This window comes from Tyto alba, unplaced genomic scaffold, assembly GCF_018691265.1.
Source record: "Tyto alba isolate M040663 unplaced genomic scaffold, T.alba_DEE_v4.0 Super-Scaffold_7, whole genome shotgun sequence".
Classification (NCBI taxonomy): domain Eukaryota; kingdom Metazoa; phylum Chordata; class Aves; order Strigiformes; family Tytonidae; genus Tyto; species Tyto alba.
The window spans coordinates 7,608,733-7,634,507 of NW_024881328.1; the positions used below are offsets into that span (position 1 = coordinate 7,608,733).

Below are 25,775 nucleotides of genomic sequence, written 5' to 3' on the forward strand. Positions count from 1 at the left end.
CAGCTGCAAGGTGAACGGAGGTAAGTGGCCACAGCTGTATCACTTCTGCTTGGTACATTAAACTATAAAACTAAATCTGTTACTCCAAGGTAATCCCATATCTGGGATTTAAACATCACCTCCAGATAAAGCAGTCCCACGAACCACTCCTAGATGTAGTTTATCAGAGTTCTGTATGGCAGTAGGGGCAACCCAAACTGCCCCAAATGGTGCCTGCCCAAAATGGGTCCATGCTGAAGAGGGTGACCCTGAGCCAGCCGCCAGATTAAACAGTAGCCAAGGAACTACACAAAGGCTTTTGAAACAAAAAGAAATCAGCCTGAAAAATATAAAAAGCATTATTTTTTTTCTTATAGCAGAGAGGAGAGAGATCTCACAGGGCAGATGGATGCACACAGGCAGAGCACTCATGTCTGCCATGGGACGGGGGGCATTCTGCACAACTGGGGATGGGGGTGAGGGGGTGGGTGTGCTTTTTTGTGGTGGAGAGGATGGTTAGAAACTTTGAGATTCATTATAGGAAGGTGTTTATAAATTTACAGTAAGCATCTTGTATCGTAGCTCATCTGGTGCATTGCTGATATTGGTCTTGAATGTATAGTTCACTGATTGCTGGTTAATTACATCCCATTAATAAATCAATGAAGCACTTCGATCCTGATTTGATTTATGTTACATTATTTGAGCAACTTCTCCCTGCAGCAAGCAGGTATCATAGCTTTTCCTCTCCATCTTTCTGAAAAATTAAGAAACTTAATATGGTCAACAAAATTCTACTCTCAAACATTTTATCACTAATTCAGCCACTTGAAGGAAATTAATGATGGGTGTTCAAGAACTGACCAGGAAACAAAGGATCTCCCATGATTTTAGATGGAGTAAACACCTCTGCTTGAGAAAAATAATCCCATGTTGACTTCAAGCAAGCCTGGCTGCTGTAAAAATGCATAAAACACCACTGTGATTTTGGGCAGTTAATGAGTTTTATTAAAGAGTTTATTACTTCTTAGTTAAAAAGATTTTGTTAGAATGAACATTGGAGGCCTGACAAAACTATTAAACCACAGATATTCTCTACTGTCCCCGTCTGTTCATTCAACCATTTTTTTCCCGAAAGTAGACAGGCACTCACAACAGAACAGCCAACAAGTAGCAAGCCACAGATCAAGACGACACTTGCTACAACAGCAGCAGTTAGTGTCTCACAATTTGTTATATTGGATTTGATTGTTATTTTTCTGCTGCAAATTCCACTTTTCTGCAATTGCACTAAGCCTAGGTAAGCTATATACCAGGTACCAGGGTTTAACTCTCTGCTGACTGCTCCCCATAACAGCATTTGTTACCAAAGCTATGAATTTAGAGAAATGTGGGAAAAAAAAAAAAAAAAAAAAAAACACAAAGGAAAAGTATTGTAAAAGAAGAGTGACGACTACATTCCTTTTTTTATTGATGACCCTGAGCATGGTAACATGCTGACAAACATCCTTCTTCCCACGCTATCACAGCCCTCGTTGCAGTATGTCCTACATGATCACCAAGCTTAATTTTGCAGTTTTTCCTCTTTTCCCTACTGAGGCAAAGCTTCCCAGGCACAGGAGGGAAGATCCAGGCAGGAGCAGGTAGGAAACAGGGCTTGGGTGAGCAGTGCAGGGACAAAACAGAAAAAAAGAGATCAAAGCTCTTAGAAATCCTCACTCTTTTACTTTCTTTAAAAGTACCGAAAAACTAGGTGGTTTCACTGAAATTAGGAAAAATTTGGATGTCCACTAGTTAGCGGTACCCTTTGAATGAGCCACTAAAGTCATTTGGAAGCAATTCCTCTCCAGATATGAGATTTACAAAGGAGTTTGTACGCTTGAGACAGTGGAGCCCATTCTGAACACAGAGAAGTCTACTGGCAAAAGATATTCCCTGGAAGGTAAATGTATTTTTTCATCCTCTGGCCTTTCTGCCTTATGTTAAATTTATGAGCTTTTATGTTCTGTTATATTTTCAGCGTTCAGCTCAGAAAACCACAGTCGTGGCACAGAATGAAAAAATCCCATAAAGTCAAAAAGCATAAAAAGAGATTTAACTGTCTCCTCTTAATTTCTTTCTTCTCTCTGGGATAAATCTTTGATTCAGGCTGAACAACGGCTCAGCTACTCTTCGGTGGGGGCAGGGGAAATGCACACCTCTTAAAACTGCTTGCACAGCTCCTGGGCTGTCACCAGAGCCCAAAAACAGCACATCCCAAGCCCAGGGCTCAGAGACAGGGATGGTGTCTACTCCCTGCCCACCCCACCAGTGACTCCACAGGCAACAGAGAAATAGGTTTTCTCCAGGGGCTCTACACTGCCTGTTCTGCTGCCGTCCATAAATGCCCATGAGTTCAGTACCAAAACCACATCAGCTCCATCTGATCCATCTTCGATGGCTGCAAAATGCTGAGCCCTAATATATGTTAGTATGGTGGTCAAAATTGTTGCACTTTCAAGCTATCACACACACATGCAAAAAAAGAAAAAAAAGTTTTTGATGAGGCCAAGGAGGCCTGCCAAACAGAATCTCTGTCTAAAAATCTTCTCAAATTAAAAAACAAAACACCAAACAAACAAAAAAAAAAACCACTACTTTGTTTAGCTTCGGTTGTCCCCCTCTCCAAAAGCTGTGAGCTATCAATCTCTCCAGAACAGAGCCCATTAACGCTGTCTCTAACAACCTGTAACACCAGCAGTACCAGCCAGCTGTCACCACCGTGCCTATTCAGGCTTTATATATTGTTCTTGGAAAAAAGCAGCAACACAGTACCAGGGGTTTTGTATCAGAAGAATGCAAAGCTAGAACATAATTATTATGTTTAGAAAAATTATACAAGAGCTCCACAGTAGATATTTTATCTATCATCCTGCCTAGTTTCTAACTGAAGGGAAATCAGCCAGCCTTTACAAAAAGACTCCAAGATGGGTTACAACAAACTCAACAGGAGAAAATGAAGCTCTGAAAATGAAGCTTTAGGAGTTTGTAATCTTCATCTACAAAACTAAACTTCAGCCTTCCTTACCCACAATTTTATTCTAAGCAACTGTGATATTTGGAGCAATTGCTTAAGCCTACACCTGAAGCCATGAACATTTTAAGAAAAAATATTTCTCTCTTTTTTTTATATACATAGAATATAGTATATAGACAATATATATTTTACTCGGTTTGGGGGTTTCTGAGAAACCAGAAAACAGTGTCAATTTTTAATTTTCATGTCACAATGCAAAATTCTCTTTCAGAGAACTTTTCAGAAACTCAACTCCTGCTCTTTGAGAAGAGGTTGGCAGCATCGAAACTTGGAAAAGGAGTTTCAGGTTCCAAAACTCCATTCTTAATTCTCCTCATCACCTGCACATGTGATAACTTCATTTGGTTTTGTTATACAAAAAATGCTGCTGCCCTCATTTCTGAATAGACTCACTGAAATACTTATCATCCATTAGATTTAAAATTAAAAATATGATTTAAACAAGATGGAGTACATACAACAGGACCGCAAAAGATTGGATTTCTTTTTTTTCCCATTTTACTTTTTTGTCTTCTCCCTCTATTGCACTAGAATCTCTCAGACCATGCATGCTTTCTCTCCGTGCTGTATACAGTCAGTCCAGCTTTTGTTAGAGGATGCTAAACCTGGTGCCGAAGGTGCCCTTGGCAGCATGGACTGACGGTGAATGAAGTTGGGCCAAGAGCATCTCAGGCATACGGTGCTAACGTGGTGAGGTCTTCATTACTGTGAAGTAAATATGAAGCAACAGTTTGGGGCACGTTTGAATGTTCCTGGCTCTTATGATGTCATCGAGCAACACAGACGATGCCATGAAATGCACAGCCCTCGAGGTTGGCAGAACAGATGGAGCCTTAACCTTTACTGGAGACTCCGGTTACACAGCTTCTGCATCTTAAATAATTTATACGATCTGATCATATGGGAGCTTCAGCTGTGGAAACAGATGATGCCGAAAAACAAGATCTGATTCAATCTGTTCACTTGCCACTGTTCAAAACCTGGAAAAGGTGAATAGGTCACCCGGCAGCCCACAGCGCTCAGAGGCATGGGACTTTCAGCCCCAAACACTTGTTTATTACCGGTTATTGCATTTAACACGACTCGGCATAGGTTTGTGAGACACCACATTTCCTTCAGCTAGTCAACTTTAACCCAGTTTTTCTCTAAAACCAAGCAATACGTCTCTCCAAACTACAGTTCAGATGCTCTGCAGATGAAGATGTAAGTTAGGCAATCGCTGTATACGTTGTCATGCAAATATTTAAGTAAAAAATAGTAGCTTGCTCTTAATATATTTACAAATGGGTAACAGTGCTTCTGCAGGACTGGTGCGGTAAACAGGACCCCAGTTTTAAATAGACTGTGAAGAAACTTTAGTCTGAGAGGAGCATTTGTGCTGACTGGGGGTGCGCGGTGCTGCGCAGGGCAGCGCGGTACAGGGACACTCAGGGCTCTGGTCACCGTCAGCCCCAACGCTGGAGCAGAGCAACCGCACCGTGGGGCACAGTCACACTTACACAGCACAGAGGAGGAAGAAGATGCAAGCGAGGAAGCAGCACGAGCACGTCACCCAAGTCAACACCCCATTTTTCCACATGCCTTTTTAGGCAGCTGGCGCAGTCTGAATGTTCCTCCAAAACTATTTAGGAGAAGCATATCAAAGTAAACCTAGAGCCGGTTCAGCTTACTATAATATTCCAGACTAAAAGCTGTTTTATAAAAGCTGATTCATGAACAGACCAAATATTGTTGGTTTGAGATGCACAACAAAGAGCGGGGCAGATGGTCAGGGGTGGCAGCAGCTTCACTCATCTGATTTTAATCCATCACCACCACTCTGTCAGAGCCCTCAGTCACATGCGTTTCACTTACTCACTTGTTCAGTTCATGCAAGGCATCCAAAAACAGCCCGCTGAACAAGATGTACAGCTTATATTTACTATTCAACCCTGCCAGCGTTCCTGTTTTTTTAAATAAGCTTGGAGAAATAAATTTTCTCTTGGCTGAGAGAACCTCTTTCAGGTTTTCCATCCTAAGTGCATTTTAATGGGATTGCCACTAAAACTTTTCAAAAAAAAAAACCAGTATTTAATGAAAAAAAAACAGATGTAAAACTGCTGAATGTCACTGTAAGATTGTTAACATGTGTCATCACCAAGTTTTAATAGCAAAACCAAAAAAAAAAAAAAAAAAGAATAATAATTGAGAGTTATGACAGGGAAATACGGTTGCTATAGAAGTCCAGCTTCCACAAAAACGCAATTTTCCCAGCTGAGAGGAGCTCCTACGCACAGAGCGAGCCGTGTCAGTGTCTGCGTGCGACGCTCACCCACGCAGCTCCCACCCCCCCTCCCCTGCCCACCCCACAGCGTCCTCCTGCCCCCCCATTGCTCATCCTCACCACCTCTGCTGCAGGGCGGGCCGCTTCTCAGACAGCTGATTCAACAGAAAGCCCTTAAAAATAAGGGGAAATAATAGCTTGATGTGATGCAGACTGTATATCTAGATCGACTCACCCAACACGGTCACCCAACCTGACCCACTGAAGAGTGGAGCTACGGGTGGAAACCTCAAGCCAGGGGAGGTCACAGCTCCCTTTGGCAGCAGTTCTGCAAGTCCACACTGCATAAATATACCCGCTTAAACAAGTTCCAAGGGATCAGCAGAGGCAGCTTCTCCGGAGAATAATTCCACTTCCAGCAGGTGCTGCTTATACGAATGAAAAGGAAGAGCTGAAGGAGGAGAATTTGGAAAGATACGTTGGGGATACAGTCAAAGAGGCCACAGACGCCAGATCCTTTCACCCAACCATATGCATGCTTCAAAATACCCACATCAACATGATGACTCCTATTTCTAAGAATGAAGCTGAATAAAATGGTTTCTCCCTCTGCTTTCCATAGTAAAGCAAAGCAGAGAGCCTGTCTAAACTTTCTTTCCTTCCTTAATGAAACTCTTATTGATTTTTCATCCTTTTGAATCATTGCCTTGGAGAAATTTCTTTTAGCCTCAGGTTCTCACATTTAATTTGTATGTATGCTTAAGGGAAAGTTTATCAACAGAGTCTCCAGAGAGATACTAAAAGGGTTTTATGAGAAAGTTATGAAATTTTACGTATGGCATTTACCAACCTAGTTAAAAAAAAAAATAGGCAAGCCTAGAATAATGCATGACATGAACAATCAGCAGTTTCATTAACATCCTATGCCACTCCATGCAGCTGTCAGTGCGTAAAGACAACAGAAGTCAGACTGAATATTTATGTTGATAAAGAGTAAAAAATAAAAAACACCACAACAGAAATTCATTCACACGTATGGGTCTTCCACGTGTTAATAGCTACCCAAAGCCAAGCAGACCAGAACATGTGGATGTGTCCATAAAATACCAGGACAGTTACTGGCACTAAAATGGATACTCAGGCTAAGCATGAAGAAATATTTAGGATTTAAAAAAAGAAAAAGAAAAATTCCATCAGCAATACATTAACAGACAGCTTTGCCAATAACATCAAAGACAAAAAGAAACAAATCTCAGACAATTTGTTCTTAAGGTAAAATTTCCCAGCTGCTTTAATTGCTATTTACATGGGAAAAAAAAACAAACAAACAAACAAACAAAAAAAAACTAAAATGCTGTGGACCTTGGTAGTTCGCATTCATACAAAATATGCTAATTTCACTAGACAATGGAGGAAGAAAATTTATGGGCCCACGGGCATCATCCAGGATACAGCAATTCAACTATTAGCCAGGTTCCTAAGAAAAGGAGATATCCTTTTGCTTAAAAGTCAATATTTTGCATTGTGATTAATATTGACTAAATGGCACTGTCCACAAGTAAAAAGGATTGGCTAGAATCGGTTCCAGAAGACCTGAAAACAAGGATCTTTCAAAAAGTCTCTAGGTTTCTGGGGGGTGGTAAATCAGGCCCTGTAAAACTTATACTTTTAGGAAAAAAGTTGAATCAAGTCTGTCACTTTATCAACCACCCAGTATACCTGTTGTCCTTGAGAGGTAAAGCAGGAAGAAAGCCTGATGGAAATCATCTTTTTCCCATTTTCTCACGTGTCTGTCTTTTCATTAAAGTATCGACTAGAACCATCCTAATGGTGATAATACAATTGTCCTTACCCACTTCCCAAATTAGCCGATTAAGGAAGGAATTAAATAGGATTACCTAGCTGGTATCAATTAGGATCTACCAGCAGGGATCTACAGCAGAGCCGGCAGCGCGCTGCCCGGGCAGCTGAGAACAAAGCAGAGGGGAGAGGGGAGAAGCCACTGTTGGTCACGGGGATTAGGCTGAAGAACAAACTTGTGAGAAGGTCAGACTTGCCATCTGAAGTATGCCAAAGGAAGAAAAGCCCTTGAACTGCACAGGAACAAGCACTGGATGAAGCTGAAGGAGATTATTTATGTGGGATGCTTATTCCACCACAAAGAAAAATGGTAGCGCCAGGACAAGGAGGAAAAAGGAGATTTTATAGGGATAAATAGATTAAAAAAATTCATCTGTTGCTTGTGACAATTAGGTTTTCTACTCCAAAAATATTTAAGAACTGCCAGAAGTGATATTGGGATGAGAAAAGGTTAGGGAAATTTTTAAACTCTTACAAAATAGCCAATACTGAAATACTGAGATTAAAAGAAAGAACATTTATAAAATCCTACATGAAGCAAACATGAAAAGGTTGCTCAGTTGCAAGATAACTGAGTAATGTAACCTTTCAAAGCAGCAACAAAAAGCGATTAGACCATCCCTTGGATTGAAAATGATTGATTATTACTGCTAATATTGGAACCGAAGTTGACTGTAATGCTTTTTATGTAATTGCTTTATTGAATGCTGCATGGCTTTATTTGGTAATATATTCAGAGCATTGCCAGTTTACAATTTCCTTAGTTCCTGATACTCTAAGACACACAGACATATAGTTACAATATATTTATCCCAATAATATTGCATTAAACAGCATATCCTAAGGTTAGCTCCTGACCTTTCAAGTTAAAGTCTATGGGGAATCTCTGCCTGCAGAATCATCTAGTAGATTTGAGTACCAGCAACTTTCCATCCTCTGCATCTGTTCACTGGTTTATTCCATAAACTGTATCAAAACACCTTAAATATGATTTGGGGCCTTGTGTGCTGTAATAATTAAATCATTTTCAGGACTTTGAAAGCCGACTCATCCATTTAAAAAAATCAATCAAGGACAAGTACATCACAGTGAAGAAGACGAATAACTTTTTTTTTTTATATAACAGAGTACATTAAAATTGTAAAATATCTGTAGGCAAAGAGGGACTTTTTTTGTTTCTTTTTTACCTTTGTTTTTATTCTAAAAAGCAGCCTTCAATATTTAAATGTAACTGCATAGAGTTACATTTTCTCACCTGCTTTTCAATTTCTTTGATTTGTTACCCCCTGGTGTCACCCCCTGCTTTTTGAGAGTCCTAGCAAAGGTCAGTAGTCAATTAGCCATCAATAAATACCTAACGAGAGTGAAAATTTTGGGCTGCCTGCACTCCCATTACTAAACCAAGCAACACGTTTGAAAGCTCATGACAAAAAGCATGAAGCATTTTATAGTGTTCTGAACATAAATATCATGTTACCTTTAAAGCAGTAAGTATGAAAAATATCAAAGAAGGTGTGCAATGCCAAGCTTTATCATCTCCTGCACACGTATATTGACTTAACTGAGACACGCTCACTTATCTACAAAGCAAAAATTGGGTTTTAAGTACTGTACTTTGCAAGACCTTTAGGGCACAATAACATTACTGTCATCATTTACTCTGACTTCCCTGTCTCTCATTTGAGCCTTCTCCAGTCTTCTCAAAATGTTGCAGCAAAAAGTAATGCATAAACATCCACACACATAGGCACTAACATGTAAGCAACATATGTAACTCAGACACACAGTACTACATGTACAAGGATATACTTGGCTCTTTTTTTTTTTTGCACATTTTTTGATATTTGGAGTGTATTCTAAAAATAAGGGTTTCTTAGCACTTTGCATGGGATTGCAGAACATAGAGGATTGATATTTCCTTAAGAGAAAAGTATGATCAATAATAGTTAAAGTTTGGATAAATCCTCATTATCAGAATTCTACAACTTTGAAACAAATACACATCAGCTACCTGTTAAGCACAGACAACCCCACTCATTCCAATCTCACCGCTGACAGTGAATAATGATAAACTTGGGAATTTACATCTGCAGAATCAAGAATTTTCACATTAACAATGATTTAAATTAAGATACTATACTTGGGTTATGAAATATTTAATGCTAGTTGGAAAACAGATGTACTGAACCAGTTTAACTGAAAATATCAAAAGCTTAGATAACTTATTCTAGTCATACAGTGTATGCATTTATGCACAGTGTATGCAAACACACAGAGTTGCAAACATTTAATTAAAATTCATTTTTAATTCTGCTTGAATTCGGCATTACTTTATTAATACAAGCAAGAATATTAAGGGAATGACAATAAAAACTTTACTCAAGCACTACCTTATGTGAACCATATTTAATAAAAGAACTTGTGAAAAGTTCCTGGAATTTCATCACTATAGCCTCCTTCTAATCCATGTCTATAAAAACTCCAATTCTGTACTCCATCCAGGCAGCTGTCTCAAAACTACGTAGCTCATACACATAAGAATTTATTGAATGTATATTCTATATCCAGTGTCTCTACTGAAAAGATTTTCAATAACTAGAAGAAAAGTGCTTATTTTGCTTAAAAGCAACTGGGTTACATAAATCAATTTAACTAATGGGTCAAAAGATCTTAAAGATGTCACAAGTACTGAATTTATTTTTGTCTTCAGCAGCTTCAAACTTGTGAAATTTATGGTTATAAATGTCATACTGGAGAGAAGTAAAACATGCCTCACACATAGGTGGATATTTTTAAACTATTGATATTTGAAGGTCTTTGGATCTCAGGGGTAATAGAATAAACCCCAGAGGACACCAATCAGTGAAAAAGTTCAGGTGATAACATAATAAACACCAGATATCCCCTCACCCTGTATTTAATCATGTGGCTGGCACCACCAGCCATGTTTCATACTTCTGTTGACCTATTCAATAGGTCAATAAAGTCCTAATAAAGGCTTACTAAAGTACCTACCTTACACATTTAATTTTTTAAGTATATTGAAAATGTAATGCTTTAAATGTCAGGATTTTTCAGCAAGTCATACAGTGTTAACTATTATTGCAAATAAAGCGTAGGAACACTTTTAAAGTTGCTGCTGACTATGCCAGGGAATACGAATCCTTTCATTACCACTCCGTTCTGTACAGGGTACAAACAGAGCTCTGAACGTGTTCACCGTTACTTGGGCTGCGCTGGTGGCATCTCAAAGCCTTCTGCTGAAATTCTGACAGCAGTGATTTATAAAGAGACACAAGGAGCTTTTAAAACCAGATCCTGTGGAAATACAGGGCCGGGGGGGGGAAGCGATATACATCAATGATTGGGCAAAACCAAGCGGCAAATCTATTGGCTGAAGATAAATAACACAGGTTTTCTGGTACGTTCCCCAGGAACGGTTGGGTACCAAGATGTGCAAGCTGCAGCACGGCAGCGACGTGGGCTCCGCGTTCGAGGCATTGGGCTGGCTCCTCTTTGAACATATGCCCTTTCAAGTGAAATTAATCACTCTCTTTATCACTCCTGCAGCATCTGGAGCCATAATCATTACCCAACTGCTGAGAAAGAAATGAAACCACTAATCGCACGGGGAGTAGGGCTTAGCTTTCAGAGCAGGAAAGTTTTTATTAAGTTCTCATTTGAAAAGTGATTTTTCATGGCTAGCCTTCCAGGACGTGCCACACAAAAGCTGGATATACACTTCAGCAACTGTCTACAACTCACACCCCAGCATATAGAACCAATATATTTAGAACCACTATCATGAGGTTTTAACATGCTTTTCCAAATTTACCTCTATAACCCTAAATCACCGTTACACACAAGTATGACACAGAAATATGATTGACCATAAACTTTAAAAGGTCTCAGGAAGACGGAACTGCAGAAGTCTATGAGGTGGTAGACACCAGGCAGTGTAATCAACAGCAAGGACCAGATACTGCCTCTGGATTCACACGCCACACTCCTACTGATCTTAGCAGGAATTGCCTAGGCAAACTGAAGCTCCCATGTTCAGAACTACTATATTAAGTGGGCACTTCATCGTATCTATCCAGTAGCTGAGGGTGAATAAAATAAACCATATAAACACTACGTCAATAATCTAGATTACCATGAAATAGCCCCCCATCCCCTCTAACTTCTCCATTTCATTTTTCTGGCTGTTACCATTCAAATTTTTTTAAAAAGAAGAAAGTATACAAATAAGTTCTTTTAATCTTTTTTCTTTTCAAAAAGAAAAAGTTGATGACAGCAGGAGTGTTCTCATACATATCAGAGAAACAAAAAAAACTTAGGGAAATATGGGTGTTAGTGTGCAGACTACCCAAAATTTATGTCCCTAGAAAGAGTCAGCTGCATTATTTGCATACTGAGAACAACAATATGCATCTTGGGGATTTCTAATAGAATTTTGTGTATTTTCACCCATAATAATTGTGCTCTACACAAGAGCTGAATGAGAAAGTGAATACTCCTATATACTGAAATCGTTCAATTAAGTGGCAAAGTGAAACTCTGACTAATTTAAGATAAAATTATTAAAAAAAAAAAAAAAAAAAAAAGCAAACCTGCAGGGCTCTGAACAAGGGCAGCAGAATAATTAAATCTAGTACTTGGCTGAAACAGGCTGAAAATGTGATCATCCATTTTTAATGCTCCGCCTATACGTAACAACAGCAATCTTTCCAACAGCTGCATTCAATTAAAAAAATATTAACCCCAAGGAAAAAGTACAAAAACATCCCCCATCTGTTTTTCTTGCCACTCACTGTGCTTCTTTTGTGAGTGAAATATGTACAACAATACAATCCAACAAAGTTGAATGAAAAGTACCACAATTCCAATAATAAGCTATCTTCTTTTTTAAAAAAAAAAATGAACAATTTAAAAGAAACCACTTTTGCAGATTTTCCCCTGTGACCCGCAGTTCTGTTCCCATAGTAACTATTGAGGAAAGAAAAGGATAAGATGCCTAACTTACACTTTTCCCAATACCAACAAAAAACAGAAAAAAAAGCACCTTATTCTCAAAAACTATTATTCTCAGGAAGGGAAGAGGGACATTAAAAGATTAGTGTGAATCTCCTGTGTAATCTAGTTTAAACCACCACCTACTGAACATCTGATGTTGGTTAGACAAAGATATTTGTTAAAGTGTGCAGTCTTTGTGTAAAAGAACTATTGAAATAGTTTTGCAAGCCCAACAATAACAAAATTACCAGGAACATGCTGTAAAAGCTTACATTTGAACTCAGCAAGCACTGCCGTCAGTCTGCAGCCATGCTGCTGCACGGTACTCATCTCCGCGGAGGAGCCAGTACCCTGCCTATTATCTCCAAGCATATAAAGTGTTAATTTTAACAGATATATTTCAGAGTCATTTCAGTTCCTCCCGTGGTTGCCTTTTTAATTTGACTGATACTTTTCGCACTGCTTCTTGTAGTGAATTTTTCTAGGAAAAAATACAGAAGCCAGCGATTCTTCCTTGCACCAGTGCCACCAAGAATGCTTCACTGGTGTCTTCAAGTCCCTACAGGAAACCAGAGCTAATAGGAACATACCAAGTTTCACGGAGAAGGAAAAACAGCACCAGTTTCAGCATTTCTGCATCTCTGATGATGCTTCCCAAACTCCTCCAGGAACAATTCCAATGTCTCTGACACTAGGTGGCATTCTCCATGCCAACAGAGCCAGTTCTTCAGCCGTGTCCCACACGCTGAGCTTTTAGCCCTGCGGGTTAAGGATAAATCCCGAAATTTCTGTGGACAGGACCCAGCTGGGTATGCAATGGACCAGTGTGGCACATTTACCCAACACAGCAGCAGACCTCAAGCACTTGGAGGAAAGACCAGGCTGGAAGATGAGCTTCCAGCATAGGAAAGGCTCTTCAGGAGAGATGTACATTTGTCCTGTTCTCCGACAAACTCACCAGTATTTACTGCCTGAGGACACAAGGTCTCCACCAACGTTGAAATGTCTCACTCACCTAAATATTATTTGTACAACCACTGCTAAAGGTTATAAAGTAAGGCAACAGATGCATCTCCACAACTCCGAGACAAGTTGGATTCAACTGTTGAGAGAACAAGACCAGATGAGGACACCATATCAGAACTGGAATGATAAGGGTAAGGTGAAGTAGCAGAACCATACGTAATAAAATTTAGAGGTGTGCGGAACAGGAAGGTGAAAATATAGAGAGGAAAGGATGAGGAATATTGAGAGAAAGCCAAATACCTAGCAGTCTGAAATAACTGCACTCCTGTCTAAGGAAACATGAGATTAGCTTTGAGGCCACCCTTAAATATTCTCAAATATCAGTGACTGATATCAGCCAGCATATTAAGTATTGCTGCTAATAAAATTTTGCAAAACAACTTTCTTTAAAGCTCCAAGTATTATTGTTTTTTTTAAAGTTTTGCAGAAATAAAAGCATAGTTTATATTGCCCCACAAAATATTCTTTGTAAAGAATTATTTCAGACAAATTTAGAACTATAGTACCTTTCTTAATACTTAAATCACTTTTTTTAATGGCTACTTAATGAAACTATACCAACAGATTAAAAACAGCTAAACTACTTCAAATCAAAATGTTTATTACAAAATATTCAAAAAAGAACACCACCTATGTGATTCCAAGATATTTTAAGCGAGGTACTTCCGATTAAAATTGTAAAATATCAGTGGATGAAACGTCATCTGAGATTTGATACAATTCTGAGGAGCAACAGTTAGAAAAGATGTAATTTGACAAGCCAGACTAAAGAGAGTATGTTTACTAACAGGGGTCCAGAATAGCTTGACACCCTTAATTCGCAAATACATTAGGAGCAACTACCAAAAGATCAGTTGTTAGCCTGGCTCAAGCACAAAGGTATAAACTGGTCATGAATAAAATTAAAGGTAAAAATATGAAGTTTCATCATTATAGAACAACTTTTCAATCATCAAGTTTATGGTAACAATCTGAATACCTTTAGAACAGAACTTAATACGGTTCTTTAAAACATTTATTGTTGCTGCTGTCGATATGACAAGATTCCAACTTGTAACTCAAGAGAATCACTGCAGTCCTAAACTCTTAGTACAGTGAAGAACCTTAGAATCATTCAAAGTTTAATTAAATCAACACTATATTTACATTTTAGATTTTAAATATTTAAAATTCCATGCACCAAGACAGCGTAACCTACAATTAGAACATTTGCCACAAAATTAGAAATCTGGAAGTGTCAGACAGTCAGAAATATCATAAAAGAACCAGATGCCAGAAAAAGATCACTAAAAAGACATCTGCACATGAACAGTTGTCCTATCAGATTAAAAAAAAAAAAAAAAAAAAAAAAAAACAAAACACTTAATCTAGGATAGATTAACATTCGTCATCTTGTAGATCTTCTGATAAAATATCACTTGTTGAAGAGTTATCTTTGAATCTCTTTTCAGTAGGTTTGAGCTCTACCGTCCTTTGAAGATCTGGACTCCTTTTAACATTTGTTGTACATAGGTAAAAGTTTGTCTTTTAAGACATAAGGTCAAAGGCACTTCCAAACCAGCACTTGGCCTTCCTGAAATTACGATCACGAGAAAGGGCATTTTATGGCAGTATTATCTAAGAACAGAGGACAAAAGATCTTTTTCATCTGAGCTGTAACTGGCTCACCCACATTCAACAGTAGTTCAAAGGTTCCTCCACGTTAGAAGTTGTTCTCTGAAAAGTTCATTTCGTACTCTTTCCATTATGGACTGTTTCTGAAGAAAGACTTATGATCAAAACCCATTTGCTAATCCTATTTTAAGAAGAGTTTTCAAATATGGGTAATAACTCTGAACTAAAGTTTTTTTGTGTTCACCTGGGGCAAGAAAACTTATGGCTCACCTCACCTAGCTCCCAGATGCCCACAAACACCAGAAGATTAATGCTTCCTTCTACAGGTAAAAATCTCTCTACTGTTATCAGCGGTATTACAAATCCATTTCCCAGTCTGACACCTCACTTTCAGTGCTCTTCCATTCATAACAGGGAGCATGTCCCTGCTGGGCTAAATCCCCATCCTGACTCATTTTTTTTAGAGAATTACTGGTGGAAAACTCACTGGAACACCGCATCTGGGTTTCTAACAGTCCTCTTCCTCCCTTCCATAGTACACAGAATATTATTTACGTGTTAAATAGAATTTTACCAAAATTAGAGAACATTTTTCCTAAAAATCAGAACATTTCCACCCAAAAAAAGGCATTTTTAAAGTACTCCTCTTGTTAAAAAAAAAGCTACATCACTGCTTTAGCTCCGAAAGCCACCTTTTATAAGGTATGTCTCCTATCCCCTTAATTTCTGCTAGCATTTTAGGGGAAACCGCACATGCAGGGTTACTGAGGTGTGCTTTATGGAAGAGCTGAAGACATCAGCAGTGATGGTGTGACTGCAACCTGCCTGTGCAGCAACTGCAGGTGTCTCTCAGAAGAGCTAATTTTCTGCATTTTGTAATCCTAATTATCAGCCCCTCTCCTGTAAAGCACCTGAAACATTTCTTGTGTCGCACATATTTTAGACTTTAGAACTAAATTTTAGTTTCACCAAAAAATAAACCAACTAGAATCACGCTGTGGATTCATGTGTGTATCAATATTCTATATACAGTTTTAAAAGCTTGAATGGCCATTACTAAAAGATAGACATATTTGCATTTCAGAAATTCCAGGCACTTTTAGGACCATTCAAGAGCTGAAAAAAATCAACATGCAAAGTGCTAATTGGCTATTGCATTAAACAACATTAATTTACAATAATTTAGATCCAATTAAATTTTCCCAAGATTTTATCACTAAGACTGCTTTGTTATTTAGCAAGGCTTGGAAAATTATTCCACTATTTGAGGTTACTGAGTAATTTAATTGATATAATTATTGCTTTCATGTTTAGGCTGGTGGTCACAAATTAAGTACCTGACAAGAAATGTCTTGAAACCAAAAGATACAGTGTACAGATATTTAGACATTAATATATTATCTCTAGAAACCAAAAGCTAAAAATAAATGGGTTTAAGACGGGCCACAAATAAGCAAAATGCAAGTGATAGCCCTTTGAAGAGCTGAGGCAAGAGTATGTATAATCTACCTCACACTGCCAAGTTCTTACATTTTAAAAATATAGAATCTGGGCTTTTTGTAGGTGTACTGATTTCAATACAATTGCTTTCACCTAGACCAAGACCAGCAAGACCAGCATGAAAATGTATGAGTCTTCATTAGATAAAGCCAAGGATTTAGCTGACAAAAAAGCCTGCTTTATAAACTCCAGTGCTGATATGATGCTTTTCTTTCTTTTACCCCCATCCATATTAAGGACGCATCTCTGGACTTTGTTGTGCTTGGAAAATTTCCTTTAGTACGTATAAATTCATTTCCTTAAAGTCAGAGCTTTCAGGAGCATAATCTTATTTAATTATAAAGCATGACATTTCAATAAGAAGTTGAATTTCTCTACAGCAGGTAAGTAACTTGCCATGCTTGCAACAGACAATTCAAGATATAAAAACAAAACAGATCATCTCATTTCCCATTAGGGATTCCTCATTTCTCATTCGATTGCTTCATTTACAAAAAAAAAAAAAAAAAAAAAGCAACAGCTGCAGGTTTTCTGACTATCTGAATGGATCTGCTCAGTTCTGACATTAAAAGCTACTTCATTTTAGGTTCCCTGTGATGTGCTTTTATTTATTTCTATTTACTTTTTTGTATTGGACACAGAAGTCCTCAAACCATGGGATGATTTTTAGGGTTTTTTTTTATTACAAAAAACCACAGATCTCATTAGGCCAAGATCTCCATGATTTACATCCCGAAGTTATTTTATTATTAATACCCTGCTGCAACAGGTTATGTTAACCCTTCCATCTCTCCAGATCTACCTGCACCATTTCAGTTACCACCCCTTTCTTCCCCAAACATTCCTCTGTAATCTTTTGAAAGAAAGACACACCTTTGTGATTGACCATACCTAAAAAACCATTCCAAGCAAAGTAAAAAAATTCATATAAAAGCAAGCCACATATGCCACCCTGACAGCAGACTGCCATTTATACTCTTTTGTAACTAATTTCAAGGTCATTGCAATTTTACTTTCATATACATGCTTCCAAAGTGCCTCAGAAATGAAATCTGCAACACATGCAGCAGAACTATCGAAAGAAAGCCATTAGTTTACTACATATGCCCTGACACTGCAAAATACACCCAGCTCCTTTTAACCAAGATTTTTCCCAAATAAGTATCCATTCAGCCTATTGAGAGAAATCTCAGCCCATTGTGTTATTTCTCAGGACAATTGCAAACGACTGAGATTCAGGATTTAGAAATGCTGCTGCTTTACTTCTGCTGCAGAGAAAATAGAGGCTTCACAAATAATACTTTGTTTCTTAGCAAAACAAAGTGTTTTGGGTGAACATACTATTCATTTCAACCTAGAACTAAACATTTTAGGCTTAGCTATAACTTTCATATAATTTTCAACAAAATATTCCAATTAAAAAATTGTTTACAAATATAAAAATATTTAACTCGAGGAAAAAAAGAAAACCACCTTTGTTTTTGCCAAACAGGACAATGAATTTGGCTCAAGCTCACAAGTTATTTTCTCTTGGAAAACATTTCACTCAAAGTTGTTTTCTACCTCTCGTCATTACATAAGCAGAGAAAGTACACCAAAATAGTTAGGATTCAAGATCTTTAAAATTACTCTTGAGAGCTCAGATATTTCTAATTCACTGTGGGAGTCACAAGAACTGACAACTTTCTTCTGTATCTGGAAGACAGACCTTTACAAGCTCATCATGGGGCTTTCAGAGCATGGTACCCCACACCCATGCAAACCTGTGCACCACCTTTTCTTAGTTCTAAATTCACCTGTCTCAGATGCCTCTGAAGCATCAATAACTCTATTGTCAGCTGCAATCACCAAGTCAAATGAAATTTTTATGACTTCCAGTGCCCACCCCTAAAGACTGACGGTACAACACACCTCAGAACTGAAGACAGACAGCACTGAAGGGTCTAATTTGTCTTAAGAAAACAACTCTACCTTTCAAAGCTTATTCAAAAATCATGTAAATAACAGTGAATTGGAGAAAGACAGTTTATGTTGTTGTTTATTTCCTCTTCATTTTAGATGCAAGACATTATAAAAAAGTCTTTAGAAATATAGTATCAGATCGTACTTAACTAGCACTTCACCAGCACTCAGCCTCTCATCCCAGCAGGCAGGGTGAGGACATTGATCCTACCAGAAGGACAGGAGCCCTCCCAGAATAATCATTTCATTATTCAGCTAATAAAGTCTCTTACTTTCTACAAAGCTATAATTTAAAAACAAATAACTAAAACAGCAAAGAACCTCTCCAAAAAAAGGAGGAAAATTATTTTTCCATCAAATTTAATTGCTCTGTTGCTCAGTCATAAAAGGCCAAACCCCAAAGGTATCCTGGTCACTGAAACCTCTGGTTCAGTTGTATGTTTTTGATTAAGTACTTTGAATAAACATTTACCAAATCTGCCAATATTTCCATTTCATTGAACATTCTTTGACGCTGTGTTGTGCTACAAAATAAGCATCCAATGTGTCATGCTTCGTTTTATGCATCTGTATCATAATATCTCCTATCTACTTCCTCCCTGTCACTAAGAATTGCAATGCTATCAGTGTGTCTTCAGAGAAGTTTCCAAATGTTATGCATGCCCGATTTTGAACATTCAAGCACTTTCAATCAAACATTAAAAGAAAACTATTAAATAATTCAAAGCAATCAACATTAAGATTACAATATCAGAATCCAGTAAAAATTTTACTCTTGGATTAAAAGTATTAAAGAGCCCAGAATTGTACTCTAGAGTCAGTCTGGTACGTAACTGCAACAGATAAAGATTATTAATTCAAAATAGAGATTAAATCCCTCTGTTTTTCAGTTACAAGAAAAATTAGAAGACATTTTCAGGCTTTTTTTAATTTATTATCGACCTAAAACAGAATGGAGAAAGGGCAATTACTCCATCCTCAAATATGGGAGCTATCTAGTAAATAAACCAACATGTCTTTTTCCTACCTGTTTTCCAGACAAACTGATGACCTCTCCTGGCTTCCAGATCAGCTGTTTGCAACATTAAGAAAATAAACAAAAAGAAGGACTTCCCCAGGCTCTGCCATGCCCAATGAGGAGAAACCCAGTTCTGTTGTAGAAGCATAATTCAGATAATTCAGTCTCTTGTCTTCTTTGGCCCTAGAATTAACAAAAAAAAAAAAAAAATTTTGATAAAAAACTTAAAAACACCAAGGTAAGAGGCTCATCTTAAGGGTAACTTGGTGGCCACAGTGCATTTCATAGTCTCTGTGTGACTGATTTGCTGAGGACAAGTCTGTTATAGAGGCTTCACTTGAAGAGAAAGAGAGGGGGAAAAAAGGCGGGGTGGGGGGGAGAAAGAGGAGAAAGCGAGCTCCCAGAGGGCCTGCAGTCCCATCTTACAAAGCCAGCCATCGTAAATGCTTTTAGCAGGTTCTTAAGAAGAAATCTACCAGTGCAAATAAATGGCAAGGGATCTGATAACAATCTGTGATGTGTCCCTTCTTTTCTCTAATTTATCTTTAGCATGAATATTGTCATGCTATAGGCAGATTAAACCAAAGTTGAGAATGGATTCCAGGTGAAAAATTCAGCTCTGAATACAGACCCCATGTCTTACATTTAAGATCCCCAACAACTGAAATACCAGACCCAGAATTATTTTACCCCCATACCATGTGTGAGCATGGGATACACAAAGCAACGTGAGAAGTGCAGCAGGAAAAGCAAGGAAGCAGAGGTTGCTTATCAGAACATGATGAGCCAGCCTGACAGGGAAAACTAGACATTTTTCTAGCACTTCTCTGGAATTTGGGATTTATATTTAAGCTCTCAATCTTTGAGCTCCAGATCAGCAATCAGTCACTCCAGAGAGGTCTCTCTGACTAAGGGATTTTAATTAAGGTCTCCAATACCTCAGACGAATACCAGAGCCATGTTGTGATTGAGACAAGAATGGATCAAGTCCTGTTGCTGGAGCAGTTTTACACTGTACAACTCATTAAAATATTCACTGTGGAGCATTGGAAGCAAGGAGGAATGTGTCTCTGACTCTCCCATACAAACCAGGACTTCTAAATGCCTGCTTCAACCTACATTCCACATTGTTTATATACTATGAAAAAGCTCCAAAACAAGAGAGGTTAAGGCAGGCATACAACAAAAATCTTTAAAATTCTGATTCAGGCGAGTAATTCAAATCTGTTTCTCATCCCAGAAGATGACCAACTAGCCACTTATTTACGCAGATTTTACATGAGTTTCAAGATATTCTGAATTCATTCACATTCAAGTGGTAACAATTTTGAAGTCTCAAAAAATGTTCATGGTACATGCCACACCAAACAAGACCTAGTTTTTTGGTGTATATTTACAGGTTGATTTTTTCTTATGTAACAACTTTTGTACTTATACCGTGTTTAAATTCTCAACATGGTTCTAATTATTAGTGATTTATCCTACTTTTATAGGTAGAAAATGTCACATCCATATTAGCCTAAGGAGAGCGATAACACCTGTCTTTAAGATTTGTCTTCACTGGCATAATCTTGGTGATTTTCATTAAAATTATCAGTTATTAGAATTTGAGTCAGAAAATTCCATTACATTCCTAACCTTATGAAAAGCAACATTGTCATAATACATAATACACAGCATCATTCTTGATAAGAAATTCAAGATAAACCTGAAAATAGTATATATTGAATATACAGTAAAACTTTTAATTTCAAGCTGTATTTCAATTACTTTGAAACAGTCTCTATCATGATAAATTCATGCAATTATATTTAATCAGATATTGACTAACTACAGCAGAAGATACAATGTTATATCTGTTATCTAGTTTAGTTCATTCTTGCGTTTCAGATGAACAGCATTTCAGGTAAGACCGGAAAAACCATCAAGCTGACCAAATACAGTAATGTGGGCAAGGGACCAGATTTATTGCTTTGCTCATGTCTTACAGGTTAATGTAATTCAGAATTCACATTTGATTCAGAATGCAACCCGCCGAGTCCCAACACCTAGACAATGTATCACAGACTGTAAGTGGCCTTATACGAAGCACAAGTGAAACTCAGAAATCTTGAGCATCCTTCAGAAATACGATGCAGTAGGGAAGTGCTGTGGGGAGAAGAAGGGCCCTCAAACATCCTGTAGTTAAGGGGGTTTTGCCCATCTAAATGGTTGCTCACCTCACACAGAAGAGCTGAGGAGGAGCAACTCGCCCAGTGTCTTCAGCATTGCAGTTACCATCTATGACGGTCAGAAAACGGAGTCACCAACTTTCTGTCAAGGGAAAGAGGAATTAGTGACACTGGCTCCAACACTGTTCACACCCAAACATGCAAAACAAGGAAAGAAATTCTTCAGACACTCAAATTCAAGTGCTGGAGGGGAGCCAGCAGGCCCAGCCCTGCACACACAACACATCTGAATTGCAGAGCAGCTCTCCAGGTCCAGAAGAATGCCGTAAAAACAACATGTCTTAAACAGGTCAAGGCATGAAATGGGCAAATCCAATAAAACCTCAGATAACAGTTGATAAAGACACCAAGATTTTTAATGAAGCACCAGTAGCGGTCATCAGCTGCTTTCTCAATACACTGCCTTCATCTCAGCATTCAAACGGTCAGTAAACAGCAGTAAATCCCTGGGAGTAGCAGCCTCCTGCCCAAAACAAGGGGTTTCACATATGTTCATTCTTTGGGCAGGACTACAAAGATAACTGGCTGCTGCTCCCCATGGAGCAAGAACAGAGATTACATTAAGTCAGAAAAAATCAAAATAAATTAGACACCATGAGACTGATTCTAATCTCACCCACCTCAGCAGAGCTCAGTAGAGTCCACTGATTTACACCACAGCAAAGTACAATACAAAATTGTCTGTATATCTAGGTTTGTATAACACAATTTGGAACAGTAGCTGTTCTGTCCTGATACGATAAAAAATTATTGCACAGGCAACATATGCTATCTACAGAAACATGAATAAATTACATTATGAAGGCCACCAACACTTCACATCAAATTTAGTTGTAGCATATCTCAGCTCCCAAATGTGTCAGCATGGCTAGCTGTAAACTGGCAAATACAGAGAAAAATGGGGAAAAAAAATGAAATTTACATTTTAAAAATTGTCTTCACTGAGACTAGTCATGATTAAATTCATTAATCTTAAATATATTCAAGATATGTGTTTTACTCTGAAAAATATCTCACTTTTCCAAAACTGGTTATCTAGATTTATTCAAAATCCTTTATAATACAGGCCTAGACAATTAATAGTCTGCACTAATAGATGCTCATGAAATTAAATAATGAGGTGTTCTGTTCATATATTTGACGGATTGGTCACAAGCATCCTCTTAATTTTGTTTGGTTTGTATGAAATCTTGTTCAGAAAAACAAGGATATCATACATTAGCTGATATAGCTGTTAATATACAGGCAGTCTTGAAAAAGCCACGTGCAAGTTTTCTAATGATCATAACAATGCATTTACATTATCTAATCCATTGCTAATCCTCTTAATGACAGGATTGAATAAAACCAGTTTTGAATAAGACTTAATTTAGAAACCTACATTTCTGCTGAAAACATGGCATTCAAGTATAGTGTCAAAATGTTCTAAATAAATAAATATGCATCCAGCTGTGTACTGGGTTTCTGTGGCAAGGTTTTGTTAGCGGGGGGCTACAGAGGTGGCTTCTGTGAGAAGCTGCCAGCAGCTTCCCCCGTGCCCGATGGAGCCAACGCCAGCCGGCTCCGAGACGGACCCGCCGCTGGCCAAGGCCGAGCCCAGCAGCGACGGTGGCAGCACCTCTGGGATCGTGTATTTAAGAAGGGGGAAAAGAAAACTCTGCAGCTGCAGCTGGAGAGAGGAGTGAGAATATGTGAGAGCAGCAAGCGTGCAGACACCGAGGTCGGGAAGCAGGAGGGGCAGGAGGGGCTGCAGGGGCCGGAGCAGAGATTCCCCTGCAGCCCGTGGGGCAGCCCATGGCGAGGCAGGCTGTGCCCTGCACCCAGGGAGGTCCAGGGGGGAGCAGATGCCCACCTGCAGCCCGGGGAGGACCCCACGCCAGAGCAGGGGGATGTGCCCAAAGGAGGCCGGGACCCCGTGGGAAGCCCAGGCTGGAGCAGGCTCCTGGCAGGACCTGCGGCCCCGTGGAGAGAGGAGCCCACGCTGGAGCAGGTTTGCTGGCAGGAGCTGTGACCCCGTGGGGGACCCACGCTGGAGCAGTCTGCTCCTGGAGGGTGCACCCCGTGGGAGGGACCCACGCTGGAGCAGTTCTGAAGAGCTGCAGCCCGTGGGCAGGACTCCCGTGGGAGAAGTTCATGGAGGACTGTCTCCCGGGGGAGGGACCCCACGCTGGAGCAGGGGCAGAGTGTGAGGAGTCCTCCCGCTGAGGAGGAGGGAGCCGCAGAGACAAGGGGTGAGGAACTGACCACAACCCCCATTCCCCGTCCCCCTGCGCCGCTGGCGGGGAGGAGGGAGAGAAATCAGGAGTGAAGTTGAGCCTGGGAAAAATGTGTTTTAAGATTTGTTTTATTTCTCATTTCCCTACTCTGGTTTGATTGGCAATAAATTAAGTAACTTTTCCCAAGTTGAGTCTGTTTTGCCTGTGATGGTAATTGGTGAGTGATCTCTCCCTGTCCTTATCACAGCCCACGAGCCTTTTGTTATATTTCTTCTTCCCTGTCCAGCCAAGGAGTGAAGTGATAGAGCAGCTTTGGTGGGCACCTAGCATCCAGCCAGGATGGTCAATGCACCACCTCTTGTTTCTGAATTGTTCAAAATTTAATTTCACTTTCAACATCAATGAAATATCCAGCAGCCAAATCCCAGTGTAACCCCTGCTTAGCTAGGGAGGGGAAAAAGCCTCTGAGAAACTTTTTCCCTTTTCCAGCCACTGCTGAGCACTCAGAGACAGATGTTTCTAAGTGACAGGCACTGGACTAGTCTAAGACACATTAGAGTCCTCAAAAGCATCCAACACTGAAAGACAAAGATTGATGGTCCAATTTTGACGCCCCACTCTACACATATTGCACAGTTAGAAAAGGGACCAGTTGCTGTTTCTGCAGTTTCCATGAGACAAGAGGTTTCTTCAACTATTCTGCATCATTTCTGTGGTTTAGGAAACTTCAGTCTGACTCTACTCCAACATGGACTCATACAGTATTTATTACTGAACTTAGAAAAAGATTAGCTTAAACCGATCCAAACCTGAGACATGATTTCAGCCTCGTCATACATCAATTAAATTCCCACAGAGTTCAACAGAGTTGTGACCTTCCCCATCACAGGTAAATCTGACCTAATCTTTTTCTATGAGACGTGAATGCTGACAAGGACACCTGGGTAGCACTCTCCATTTAAAGTACATGATGCAATTATAATAATCCCAATCGTTTTAAATAGCAACAAAAAAAAAAAAAAAAAAAGCAATTGCAGATCATATGTGTGGCTATAAATTGTTTGGCAGGTGTTTAGCACAATGATAAGCACCATTAATCATGAATAAATTTTCTTCACACAAATGTAAGCAGTAATTATGCAACTGTTTGCCTACTACACACAGCACAAACCCATCGCTTGTGATATTCCAAGATAATCTGGATGTTTATAGCATACTTTTTATCCTCAGATACCAGTAAAATCTGTGTTGCTTTCTCAGAAAGCTGTTATCCAAAAAGCTAATTCTATTCTATCCTAAAACAGCAGAATGCCCGGCCTGTAGTAGCAAAGGCTGACCACCACAGGTATTCACTTCAGATCATCCCTGGGGGAGATATTTCCAAAAAAAACCCATTAATGTCAGTGCTACAGGTATTCAGTTTAATAAAATCAAAGTGTTTGCATGGTCACATACATCAAACTAGGAACGGACTTTCAGAATAAGTGTATATGTGCCCATGACACAGCTGTTTGTATGTAACGTCCAATTTTTCATTTCATGATGAACAACAGTTACACTAAATTGCCTTTACTTCCATGTGGAAAACAAACATTATACACTCTTTCACTTACACGTTTGGAGGGAGATAGTCTTCTGGTTAAAGTAGGGGCACCCTAAATTCATTCCACTTTCCGTTGTGTCAGAAACCTCCTATGCAAAAAGCCACTTCAGGTCACGCTCTGACACCAATACTTGATTCTGCAAGCACTCTTCTTGATTTCAGCAGAGTGACTTTGCATATATGAGGAGAGTTTGATTTTCTATACATTACTTCATCTCCAAACCTTAATTGAGCACATTTACCTTTTTTTCAGGAGCATTTTAGAAAATCCTGGGTAAAAATACACAACATGAATGAGGTAAATTTATACATCAGGTTGACAATTGCCTGACAGTATTTTTGTTCTAAGTGGTCACTCATCAGGAATCAAACATTAAGATCCACGATTCCTTGGTAATTTGCTACAGTATC

At 39.0% G+C, this 25,775-nt stretch overlaps 1 protein-coding gene across 5 annotated transcripts in view; it reads right to left on the minus strand.

Annotated features, from left to right (window-relative positions):
• THSD7B (thrombospondin type 1 domain containing 7B) overlaps positions 1–25,775 on the minus strand; it is a 370,445-nt gene that overhangs the window by 252,168 nt on the left and 92,502 nt on the right. For all 5 annotated transcript variants that reach the window (XM_042808460.1, XM_042808457.1, XM_042808459.1 and 2 more), the window contains 2 exons: positions 21,534–21,627; positions 19,324–19,497 (listed from right to left, as the gene is read on the minus strand). In XM_042808460.1, the coding sequence (XP_042664394.1) occupies positions 19,324–19,462 (139 nt within the window). In that variant the 5' untranslated portion in view covers positions 19,463–19,497; positions 21,534–21,627. The remainder of the gene's footprint in view (positions 1–19,323; positions 19,498–21,533; positions 21,628–25,775) is intronic.